Genomic DNA, 13,577 nt, shown 5'->3' on the forward strand with positions numbered 1-13,577 from the left:
AAGGGTTTTTTTTTTTTGTTTTTTGGCTGATGCGGTATAAGCTTGCTTTCTTGCATCATATGCCTCTACTAATGCTAATGTTAATGTATCCTGTGTTTGATTCGGGATTACTATATGTTAAATTGATTTTCATAACAAAAAACTGGTAAATAACATTAATTCAGAAATAAAAAATTCTCCTAGTGACCTCTTGGTCAATGGATATTTCCAATTTTTCAGATAATACCAGTTCAGAAAATGACAATGTAGATTTTTTTAATGCAACTAGACCATCTTGTGCTGAATCAGTTATTTTAAATTTTGTTTCAATCAGAATGTGAAGAGAGGAGTTCAGATTGCACTTTTGTTTTGACTAGTGATCATATTTTTTTCAATATGGCATATCAAAATAGAAGTACCCCATCTGCACTTTTACCCTGCCCCTCCCTCCTCCCAGTCCATATGTGCAAGTATCTGGATGGGGAAATTGTGTGTGTTTGTAATAAATTTGATTTTTATCAGGCTGTAAACAAATGTTAGTATGGTGGGAACACACATATGACAATTTCACAAGTCAACCAGTTTTTGTGAAGTAGGCTAAAAGAAAGATGACAGTTTTTGGAGTATTTTCTTGGAGGAAAAAAAAAAGAAAAAAAAAGATGACCGATTAAATATTAAGAAGTTATTTTCTTTTTTTTTTTTTTTTAATCTAGAAAAAAATTCTATTATTTCTTATAATTCCCAAGTTTTTATTGATTTTGATTTTTGGATCACTTTGCCTTATTTACATTAACTTGTCCCATGGCCGTTACTTTAACCTATAAGAGAAATTTATTTGAGATTAGAGATATTCTCATTTGATTCTTTAGAACCAGTTCTTATTAATTTTGTTGATTACCCATTATCATCTGTCTTGTTAATTTTCACATTGTTTCTCAGCCATTTTCTCATCAGCTTAGGAGATATATATGGTTGCTTTCCAGCCACTCTCCACATTTTTCAGAATCTAATATTCTATAAGTAGTTCATTGATATTGAAAAATTATGTTTGCATTTATGTTTGTCAGATAGTTTGGTGTAATTATGCCTTTGTCAGATAGTTTGATGTTACTACGAATCTTATAGCAGTTATCTTTTAATTTAATATCTAATTTGCTTTATTTAAAACAGTCTAGATGTAATTTTTGATGACAGTATTCCTGTTATCAAACTTTATTGACTTAGTCCGTTTTCTAATGTAGACTCGATGACAGTTATCAAAACTGGATCCAAAATACAGTAAACCCCCGCTATTCGCGGTTTCGCGTATTCGTGATCGCCGATTTAATATAAAATGAAACCTAAAAAAATGTGAATTTTAAAGCGCTGTGAATATTTTCCGCCATAAAAAAACATGGGCGTGGCTAAAATTATCTTTCCCGGTCAAAACAGCGCTCAGCGGGTAGGGGAGAGGGGTGACAAAATCGCGAGCGTGGATGTTTCTAGCTAATCCTTGTTCAGTATGTGTTATGCACTTGTCATGGAAGGTTTCATTGTTTGCTTTTAATTTATATGCTTATAAATTGAATAAATTTATCAATTTATAAATTGATATGCTTACAAAAATGATAAATCTACCGTTTTGCAGTGTAAAACAGACTTTTTTGAGTGTGTTAACGGAACAAAGTGAACATATTTTCTGAGGAAAAAAATAGGAGGCATTACTTTCATACTGCTCCTCATAATTTACTGCAGCCAATCTACCAGCACAATAGCATTTTTTTTTGGGCTTGAACTGGCAGTGTGCGTTACCCTGGAATATAGCTGTAAAATTAAAAGAACCTTTTAGAATTCACTATTTAAAAAAATTCTAGAAAAGTTGGGTTATGATTATTTGTACTTATTGTTTCTGCTGTTTTTGTTGTTTTATTCAGAATATATTCAATTTTATATATAAAAAAAAAAAAAAAAGATAGCATTGACTCACTGGAATTTTCACCACACACGCCTGATAAATGAAATTATCTTCACCTGTTGTTGGGAAAGTGGAATCCAGGAAATAGCCATGTTCTGATCCTGTAAGAAAAGACAAACAAATATCTTTGCTTATTATTAAGTAAAAAAAAAAAAGTGCTTGAAGTTTCATATGAGTAATATATAGACAGAAAAGGAGACAGTGTACATTGCTGCCTGCAGTAAGGGGCAGAGGGAGATACTTTCTCTGTCTGGATTTTAAAATAATTCATGTATTTTTTCTCAAAAGAGGATTAGCAAATTAAAAAAATGATTAATTTCATTTCAGAATTGTATTGAATTTTTAAATTTATATTTCGAAAAATAGCAACTTTAAAAAAGCATGCATACCAGCTTTGGGGTCCTGCTCTTAGCCATTTCTATACTTAGTTTTTTTACAGTGCCAGTATATTTTTCACCCCTTCCCAGAAAAATTTCTGCAGGCACCCACTATAATGTACATGTATATTTCCAATATTAACACCTCATATTCACTTTTAACAGAGTAATGAGATCTCTCTTTTTCTTAATAATTTGTTTTACCTGTTTACATTGTATATAATATTAAGGATTTTATCTGCTCTTCAGTTATTGTTATGGTTTCTTTTGTCAGATTCTAGTGTGTCTTATTGACAGACGACATTTGAATTTGTCTAATACAAGCTGTTAGTATAATGAAAGTTTGTTTATTTATCTATTCTGGTTTTATTATAGTTCCATACCTTGCACCCGAGATCATTCCAGAAGCCTTTGAACTTCATCGCTTCCAAGATAATAGAACTGTTACACTTCACTGGAAGGTAAGAATCACTTTAATTGCTCAATACAAAAAAATTTAAATTGTTTGATAAATACTAGATCCTCTAACCCAACTGCAGGGGATATGTTCCTGAAAAGTATTGTAGTTGGCAGAACTGCCAACTACAATAGGGGGTTAGGGGAAGAGTAATAATTATGCCCATTTCATTTTCCAGTTACACAATATAAATAAAATGTTTGTTTTAAAAAATAAAGTAAATGTTAATTAATATCATTGCATAACAAATACAGTAATCTTCAAAATATTATGAAAATAAATCCAAAATATGTTTATATCTTGGATCATTTGACAGACTTCCAGGTGATTTTTTTCTGGACTGTGAGTAATCGTAACCTAAGGGGGGTAATTTTTTTTTTTTTTTTTTGCAAAATTTTTCATTTTGTCAAGTTGCCTTTATCACTGTTGGCAAGCAACATAGACCCTATTGCATTATTCAAGTATAGAAGCAGGTTACTATTAATGTGAGTCTATGTCTATGATGTCTACCAACAGGCTTTTTGTTTTCATGTAATGAAAATTATTTGCAATCCAAAGTTTTTATTCCGAATACCACATGGCTACTCATTTAGATTCAATACACATATTCACCTCTCAGCACAAGGTCACTAAATTAGGCTACTTGTTGTCTGATGATAGAACCAAATATTTCAAAAACTGGTCACAACATAGGGCCTTTGAATTTTTAATGAATAATAGATTTGCCTACTAGGTGACATTATTCAATTAAAAATGATATTACTTTTGATGAACTGGTGGATAATGCAGCCGTTTCTAAAGAGCCACAGGCCCAAGCTCTGTCACTGTCACAGGCGAGGCAACATGTACCCCCCAACAGTAGGCAGAAAAATTAATCCAGTATGAGCATTTTCTTTCAAACTAAGTTTCAATACTTGTATGGAAATAACATCCTATGTCTATACTTGATTCGCTACTTTTTTTGCATTCTTAGCCAAAAACTTCTTGTAATTTGTGTTAGCCTGCCTAATCCCCTTCGTAACTTGATTTCAGACTAGTTTGTATGGCTAAGGTAAAGAACGCCTGCGCGAGAACGATGAGAAATGTCAGATAACTTATGCGGAACATTAGTTTCCTGACACCGGACTCTAGCGTTGCTCACTCGGTAAACAGACGGTAGGTGTTATCGGTCTGGAGCAGAAATTGAGAAGGATATATTGATTGACAGGTAGGCATGGCAAACAATGAAATGATTGGAGGTAGGCACAACAGACGACAAGCTACTGTGTAGTCATTTGTTGGCATTATAGTAGTAGTAGTAGCGGCATGTGATGCAAGAAAGCAAATGTATGAGCTTATGCAGCATCAGCCAAAAAAAAAAAAAAAATTATGATGTGTATTTACTAATAAAGAATGGTGCATAATAGTTTTGTAATGAACGGTGAACAGGTAATAGTAGCAATGAATCTTATAAGGTGCTGATTGACATTATGATACGTGTGTATTCGCATGAGTGTCTTTAAAAATAAAAGTACAGTAATAAAAAATCAATATTTTGTTAATAAACAATTTATGTGCTAGCCCACCCATTATTATAAAGAAAAAAAGGTTAGGTTATCCCCTCCATTTCGGGAGGGATTCAAGCTCCAATGGGATTCAAGTCGAGGTAACCTGACCTTTTTTTCACCATTACGAAATACTGTAATGGTGAAAAAAGGTTAGGAAAAGTTACCATTAGTGCTGCTAAAGTGATACTAAACAGATGTTATCGTATGTTGTGTTCATGCACCAATCAGCACAATGTTTGCCATGCCTACCTGTCAATCAATATATTGTTTCTCGACTTTGCTCCAGACCGATAACACCTGCTGTCTGTTTACTGAGTGAGCAGTGCTAGAGTGCCATATCGGAAAACTAATTTTCTGCGTAAGTTATCCGACGTTTCTCGTCGTTCTTGTGCAGACTTTCTTTACCTTCGCCGTTTGTACTTACTGTTTGTTTTATTATCCCGTGATTATTTATAATCATCCCATGCATTTTTCTTCTCTGTCAATAGTCTCATCAATTCATCTTCTGTCATTCATTTAGGTCTAAACCTTGAACAATATTGCTTAGTTGGTATGAAATGTTTGGTAACTTATATAATTATTTCCCTTAATTGTTCCCATTTATGATTTGCAGTTGGCAATGTTATCAGTTGGTCTGACCGAAAAAAAATTAAAAACTATAATATGACCATTGTATTCACCTTTAAGCAAAGTCCCTCCCCTTTACCCTTGACAGTAATTACATCTTTATATAAATCTGGCATCAATATACTGTGATCACTACCAACTGGTGGTTCTTTTATCTGTATACAGTGGTACTTGGATTGCGAGTAACTTGGTCTGCAAGTGTTTTGCAAGACGAGCAAAAATTTTTAATAAATTTTAACTTGATAAATGAGCGAGGTCTTGCAATATGAGTACAGTATTACCTATACGCTTTGTCTGTCGAGTGTCATGTGATCACAAGCCGCTTGGGATTGTGGGTAATCGTCTCGCATGCTCGGTCTCAGTCGGCATACCTCATTCTTATAGTCAACATTCATGCTAGCTTTGTGACCACATGTATGTGCGTAAAGCATTTTTTTATTTTGTATCCAAATGTAGTGACTGTTCTTTCTTTATTAACTGTACTACGACAATGGCCCCAATGAAGAAAAGAGTTGAAAAGGAAGGCGGTAAGAAGAAGGTGATGATTATGGTAGAAGTTAAGAAGGAAATCATCGGGAAGCACGAACAAGGTATGCAAGTGGCCGCCATCGCAAGATTTTATAAGAAATCTACGTCAACAATTTGCACAGTATTAAAGAAGAAAGATGAACTAAGGGGGCTAGATGTAGCAAAAGGAGTCATGAGAGTATCAAAGCAACGGCCACATATTCTGGAAGATGTTAGCATTAGCATTAGTAAAGGCACATGATACAAGAAAGCAAGCTTATGCAGCATCAGCCAAAAAAAAAAAAAAAAAAACACCCCACTTCCACTACACCCCTTCATTCGTTCGAAATACCTGTCCAGCTGAGCCTTAAATTTATTTAGGCTATCAACTTCCACGACAAGGGATGAAAGTCTGTTCCACCAACCAACTACCCGCTGGCTAAAGGCAAATTTCCGCACATCTGTCCTACATCTGTCTTTCCTCAATTTGAATTTATGCCCTTTCAGGTGATTATTCTGAGCAAGAGGAAGAATCCCATCAGCATTGAGCATGCTCAAACCATTCAAGGCTTTATACACCTCTATTAGATCACCTTGCTGGTGCCTAGTCTCCAGACACTGTAATTTGCAAAACTTAAGCCTTTCTTCGTATGAGTACCCCTTTGTTCCATTCACTAATCTTGTTGCCCCTCTCTGTACTTGTTCCAGCAGCTCTACATCCTTCTTGAAATGAGGCCTCCAGACTTGTATACAGTACTCAAGGTGTGGCCTGACCATTGCCTTACACAAGTAAATAATCACCTCCTTATCCCTGCTAGAAAAATTCCTGTATATCATTGACACGACACCATGAGCTTGCAGCCCGTCTGCAGTGCTCAGAGAACTTCATATCTGCCTGCACAATTACCCCCAGGTCCTTTTAATTCTCTACCACTGTCAGTGTAGTACCACAGAGTTGATATGTTGCTCTGGGATTGCTGTTTCCCATATGTAGTACTTTACATTTGTCAATGTTAAACTTCATTTGCCACCTCTCAGCCCATCTGCTGAACCTTTCCAGATCCTGTTGCAGCAGCATAGTGTCAGTAGTGTCCTTGACAACCCTGCCAACCTTTGTATCGTCTTCAAACTTGAACATTAAGCTTGATATACCATCATCAATATCATTTATAAATACCGAAAACAATAATGGACCCAACACAGAACCCCGAGGGACTCCACTAATAACATTAGTCTACGATGAGCAGTGTCCATTGATTACCACTCTCTGTCTTCTCCCCCCTCAACCACCCCTTTATCCATAGCAGCAATTTGCCTCCAATGCCACACTGCTCCAATTTGTGCAGCAGTCTTCCATGGCAATGGAAGACTGCTGCACAAATTGGAGCTGTGTATTTTGATACTGCTGCATGGGCAACAGTATCAAAAGCCTTTCTAAAATCCACGTATATAATATCAAAGTTATTCCCTGCATCCAGTTCTTTTGTGACTGCATCATAGTATCCAATCAAATTGGTCAGGCAAGACTTCCCCTTAACAAAACCATGCTGTAGAAAAGTTGCTTTTGGTGTGGATAAACGAGAAGCAACTAGCAAGTGATACTGTGACCAAGAACTTGATCTGTGAGAAGGGAAAGGCCTTGTACGCCGACTTCGTAAGTAAACTGCCAGACACATCTACAGAAAACAAAGAAGGCTTCAAGGTGAGCAGGGGATGGTTTGATAACTTTAAGAGGAGAAGTGGCATCCATAGTGTTGTGAGGCACAGAAAGCTGCGAGAAAGGCAGCTGAGGCGTTCGTTGTCGAGTTCCAGAAGCTCATGGTTTCTGAGTGTTATCTGCTGCAGCAAGTTTTTAATTGTGATGAAACGGGGCTTTTTTTGGAAAAAGATGCCAAAGAGGACACCTACATTACACCAGAAGAGAATGCAATGCTCGGTCACAAGCCCATGAAAGACCGTCTCACCCTCTTGCTGTGTGCTAATACAAACGGTGATTTCAAAGTCAAGCCCCTGCTCATGTATCATTCTGAGAATCCACGAGCCTTCAAGGAATGCAAGGTGCAGAATAGCCAGTTAAATGTTATGTGGAGGTCCAACAGCAAGGTTTGGGTCACTCGTATCTTGTTCATTGAGTGGATCAACAAGGTCTTCGGTCCTGCAGTGAAGAAATATCTTTTAGAAAAAAAATTGCCACTCAAAGTCTTGCTGGTTATGGATAATGCTCCTGCTCATCCTCCAGGCCTTGAGGACGACTTACTGGAAGAATTCGAGTTCATTAAGGTCAAGTTCCTTCCTCCCAACACTACTCTATTACTCCAGCCCATGGATCAGCAGATCATTTTGAACTTTAAAAAGCTTTACATTAAGGCACTATTTCAGCGATGCTTCGAGGTGACCAAAGGAACTAACCTTACCCTCCGACAGTTTTGGAAAAATCATTTCCACATCGTAAACTGCCTCAACATCATCGATAAAGCCTTGGATGGGGTCACCAAGAGAACCCTCAATTCTACTTGGAAAAAACTGTGGTCTGATTCGTTAAGGGGTTTGCTCGTGAACAGGAGCTGCCAGTTGTCGATGAAATTGTGTCCTTGGGGAAGACCATGGGACTGGAGGTGAATAAGGACGACATTCAAGAGCTGTAGAAGGATCATAGCCAAGAGTTTACCACAGGCGAACTGATGGATCTGTATCGCAAGCAACAGCAAGAGGTTATGGAGGAGATCTTGTCTGAGGAGGAGGAGAAACAAAACGGAGATATCCCTCTCTTCAAATGAGATTTGGGAGGTGTGTAAAATGTGGAAAACAGTGCAAAATTTTGTAGAAAAGCACCACCCGAGTAAGGCTATGGCAGTGCGAGCGATGAATCTGTTTAATAACAAGGCAATGTCATATATCCGTGAAATCTTCAAAAGGAGGCAAAAGCAAGTGTCATTGGATAAGTTCCTTGTTAAAGTCGCACAAAAAGAAAGAGTCAACAGATAGCAGTGATTCCGTTAGTGACAGTGAAAGTCGTCCTACCCAATAATTAATAAATTCGATTGCTTTATGTATATTAAATTTAAATATTAAAAATATAAAAAGGTATATATCTATTTTGTATTAATCGTTTTTATATGAATATTTTTGAGTTTTGGAACAAATCATTTGGGTTTCCATTATTTCTTATGTGGAAATTGGCTATGATATATGAGTGCTTTGGACTACAAGCACGTTTCCGGAATGAATTATGCTTGCAAACCAAGGTACCACTGTATTTTTAATGCACGAAGAGGCATTGCTGATATCAGATCAAGAGTATTTCTTTCCCTTGTTGCCTCTCTAATCTGCTGATGTAGAAAGAATTTCCTCATTATATGACAAGGCGCCTCCGTAGCCAGGTGGGAAGGAGCAGCAGTGCGCAGCACACGTTTCTTGATTGGACCGGGGTTCGAGCCCGTCACCACCAAATACGGAGGATGCGGAAAGGTCAGGGAATGACCACTGCATATTCACGGAGCAATATGGCCTTAGTTGCTAATGCCCCTAAAAACCAAACAACAAACAAACAAACAACAAACATTATATGGCATTCTGATGTACGGGCCTACTCTATTTGTCTGTATAACTCTTCATTGTAATCATCATAGTCATTTGGCCTATAGCATACTTTACCCTCATTTTTGATTTTCCAGAGTTTATGTCGCATTAAACTGACTTAAAATTGCATTGTCCATCTATATCTGGGTGCACTGCCTTAGAATCTGTGTGCTTCTTAACCATGAGTATACCCATATCCCCCACCTGCTGTCCTGCATGTCCTTGCAATAAATTGTACATTCTGTATTCAAATTCTGCATTCCCTATATCTGATTGGCACCATTTTTATGTATTCCAAGAATGTGCACGTTTGATAACCTGAACAGTACTTAAAATTCCTCAAATTTATTTGCATTAGCATACAAGCAAATATGTGTGTACTTGATTTTGCTCCTAGTAGCCCTATTATGTCCCATGTAACTGTGTCCCCTATGAGGGCCACTGACATTCCTTATATAGTCCCCCACACCTTATTTTCCTGGCTGCTATATGTACTGCTTCTATTAGTACATATAGCAGTTGTAGTGAATTTTTTAATTTATATTTAAAAAAATAGCAACTTTAAAAAAAAAACGTGCACATGCAACTGCTTCTATTAGTACATATAGCAAGAGAAGAATCAGTTTCTCCTCTGCCTACAGCTTCTGTAAATCTTTTAGTCTGTGTATCCTCTCCCCAAGCTAGCAGTTTTCTGACCCACCCAACACTGCCTCAAAAGCATCGACAAATATTCTTGCACCCATTCTATTTAAGTGTATCCCATCTTTGTAAAAACTGTCTCCCTTATCAACAAGCACAGACCAGGCTGAGAAAAGTTTTACCCCACGAGCCTTGCAAAGTCTCTCCAGGGTCAAATTGATTGACAAGGGTCTTGTTATGTACTCCCTTCTATTGTGTCTGGGCAGGACTGCAGAAACTTTCAAATTTATTCCTGACTTGTAACTTTTGTCCTGTACTTGTTAAGTAAATCCTCTGATCTTCTACTCTTAATGTCATTAGTACCAACGTACACTAACATATTGGTAAATGTACTTGCCCTTATTGTTTGCTTGTTTGTTATTTGGTTTTTAGGAGCATTAGCAACTAAGGCCATATTGCTCCAGGGATATGCGGTGGTCACTGGCTCGAACCCCAGTCTAATCAAGAAGCGTGTGCTATGCACTGCTGCTCCTGCCCACCTGGCTACGGAGGTGCCACGTGCCCTTAAAAGATAACTACTCTACAATATCATCTTTATGTATTCTATCTATTGTAGAGCATCATCATCATCTTTGTGCATTCTGTCTAACCTTTATGTGCAAAATATTTCCTGTTTTCCTGATAATAGAGTCACTAACAATAGCTATCTTCTGTGGAACCAGTGCATTCTGTCTTTGGGGTTGTCAGCTTGTTGTCCAATGCATGAGTAAGCTCTGGTGCTGAGGTGGGCAGCTGAGAGATTGATGGGCCTTCCATTTTAATTCCTTTAAGGGCATCCCCCATTCTTCAGCTTCTCATAAGTACCCTCATGAGAACGCTGAGTTCATGCTTAATTTGTTCACACTCTTTGCACCAAAAATACACAAAGTCGTTTGTTTACATTCATAGTTATAAACTTAATTTATAGCCTTAGTAAAAACACTTTTAATATTAATTAGAAATATTTTTACTCTTGTGCAACTACAAAATGGAATGTGAAATGTCAATGTGATTACCACTGACAGTAGTCATAGAATTCCCTCTTATTCTCCCACTCATTTACTCATTTTTGAGTAATTTCAGAGGCCAAGTAAGAAACAGTTTCTCATACTCTATCAAATAAACACAAATAATAACTTCATTACTACTTTTAAACAAAAATTTGAGAAAAACAATTTTTAAGTAATAACACACCTACTTAACAGAGTTTGAATAATGTTGACACTCAGTCATCATCCTTGTTCTCCAGTATTATTAGTATTATAATGTGATTCCCAAGGAAATTGATATGCTAGATCCTTGGTGTGTTAATTGGCATGCTACTGATATACTGTTTCACTACTTTGTAATAATACATTGTACTTCAAATCAGATTTTCATTATTTAAGGAAAATATGGTACTTTATTTTTATATGTGGTTTGGAAATTTATTGCATGATTGTTTTTAGCCTGTTCCTGCGGAGCATCAGAATGGGAAAGATTTTCACTATGTTGTTATCTACGGAAGTATCAACAGTACAGAGAATGATTCAGATGATTTACAGTATGGATTACATTCTGTTTCAGGAAGGTTTGCTACTTTTCAGAATTTACAGGCTACTTCTGCATACTTTTTTAGAATCTGGCCATCTAATGTTATTGGACGTTCCAAGAACTTTTCTTCTCTTGTTGTAGATAGATCAGAGAATAGTAAGTATTATATCTATCTTGTGCTTAATTGAAAAATTTATGACAGTTATAATATATTTTTAAAGTTCATTGTTTTGTCAGGATGTACTATATCGCTAAAAGTATTGTGACACTCCTCCACAAATACAAGTGTTGTATATTTGTGCCAGAAGTCACTGTGCACATGCACATTGATCCACACATGCCAGTATAAATCTTGTAGCTATTCCTGTGCAGTAGCAGCAGTACATTAGTGTAAACTATAAAGTGGGTTAATTGTCTGACAGGGAGTGGAATGTTGTGTAGTGTTATGTTCTGTTGTTTCTCTGACCATTTAGCCATTGGGCCCCTATTGGGACTCACCATTGCCCACACTTTGCCACGAGGAGGCAGGTCAGGCACCCAGTAGATTATTTAAGTACTCTGGCAGGCTCTGCCACCTAATTTCCAAGGATTTCAGTGACAAGGCCTATTTTATAAAAAAAAGGGGGGTTGAACTTATTCACTGGAATTTGGAAAGGCCAAAAGAGATTTTTGAGACAGTGGTTGAATTTAGATATTGATTAGAATTTGGCGGCATTGTTAAGGGGATGTACTCGGTCAGTTTAGTTAGAGTGGGGAGGTGACAGAAGATTGGGGGAAACAGGTAGAAGGATGGGGATGATAGAGTAGGCATCCCCAAAGAGGTCAGTGGGGGCAAGCCCCACCAAGCGAAGTATGGGGGAGGCAGGGAGGGTAGGATACCATCAATAAAGGACAATAGTTTCAACATGGGATGGCATTTGGAAGGCACATTGGCAACATTTCTATGTGTGAAATTGAGACTCGTCTGAACCTCTCAAAATTCACTGTGGCAGATATATTTAAAATATTCAAAGATGGGAGACATGGGTGCTATCCTAATGTAAAAAAGGGCTGGAAGCCTCACAAGCTCAAAGAACAGGTTTGACGACCACAGAGAGGGTAGTTTGTGCATTATGCACGTATTCTGTGAAAAACATTACATGGAATTTATCCAAGAGACACAGGAATATCCACCATTCATAAGGAGCTGCATTACCTTGGGTTGATGTGGCATGGTGTCATTTCTGACATTCATGGACTCTGCAGTAATAGAAGGTATTTTGTGGTGACATCGCACTACACAGTGTTTTGATTTGATGTTTTGAGTGTGGAGGTTTCCTGTAGAGAGCCTTTCTTGTTTGACTGTATCATCTTAACCAGTTTGATTGAGGTGATCTGATGATATGGGGCTGTTTCAGCTGATCTGAATTTGATCCACTGGTGATGCTTGGTGCCATTAAGTCGTGACCTAACTATCTACTTGAATGTTTTTGGCAATTGTGTGCTATGTACACTCTGGCAGTACTGTAGAAATGGTCTCTGTTGGTAACATTATGATAATGCTTCATGTTATGCAGTAAGGGTCAGAGTCATGTAGGACTGTTTTATGGACAGTGATGTCAAAAAGTTGGATTGGCCAGCTCTGAATCCAGAAACCCTATTAAATACCCATAGGAAGAATAGGAGGGTTTTATTAGGATGCTATATAAACAGCTTTCATCCAAAAGAATTGAGTATAACACTCATCATTTCCACATTTTTGTATGATTATATTTCAACTTCATTACTTTTAATTTTAATTTTTTTTTTTTTTTTCGTTTCTCTGCAGTATGAAATGATACTGTATACCTTGTTACTAGAGAGAGAGAGAGATGTGTAATACAGTATTTTTGAGATGATAAATTTATATACTAGTAGTTACTTTTCTCTTTTATCCTCTCTAGATAAGATGAAAAAAAAAAAAAAAAAAAAAGGGGAAAAAAGCTCAAATTAAAGAACACAAAAAGCATAATTGCCATAATGAATAATGCATGTTGTTTTTATGATTTCAAGACTGTGCTAGAAACATTCTAGTAAGCAGTTCACTCATTCAATTGGAGGAGGGCAGAATAAAGCATAGAATTAGTAACCTTATTTAACTGTAGTGAGATCTGAACTAACACACTTTCGATTGCACTAAATTTGAATTTTCAGAATTAATGCACAAAAAAAAAAAAAAAGTTAAACATAAAAACAACAATTGAGGTATTAATGATGTTATATCTGTTGAACCCTATTTTTGATTATGTGGTTTGTAAAGTTTTATGCAGTGCAGGAATCCCCTTCTAACCATGGGAGATAAATACCATGTTTGGCAAGCC

At 36.9% G+C, this 13,577-nt stretch overlaps 1 protein-coding gene across 9 annotated transcripts in view; it reads left to right on the forward strand.

Annotated features, from left to right (window-relative positions):
* LOC150091676 (uncharacterized) overlaps positions 1-13,577 on the forward strand; it is a 480,181-nt gene that overhangs the window by 371,787 nt on the left and 94,817 nt on the right. For all 9 annotated transcript variants that reach the window (XM_090376339.1, XM_090376320.1, XM_090376307.1 and 6 more), the window contains 2 exons: positions 2,686-2,771; positions 11,154-11,394. In XM_090376339.1, coding sequence (XP_090232465.1) covers positions 2,686-2,771; positions 11,154-11,394 — 327 coding nt within the window. The remainder of the gene's footprint in view (positions 1-2,685; positions 2,772-11,153; positions 11,395-13,577) is intronic.

The sequence above is a fragment of the Mastigoproctus giganteus genome, chromosome 1 (assembly GCF_048544385.1).
Source record: "Mastigoproctus giganteus isolate SK-2022 chromosome 1, ASM4854438v1, whole genome shotgun sequence".
Taxonomy (NCBI): Eukaryota; Metazoa; Arthropoda; class Arachnida; order Uropygi; family Thelyphonidae; genus Mastigoproctus; species Mastigoproctus giganteus.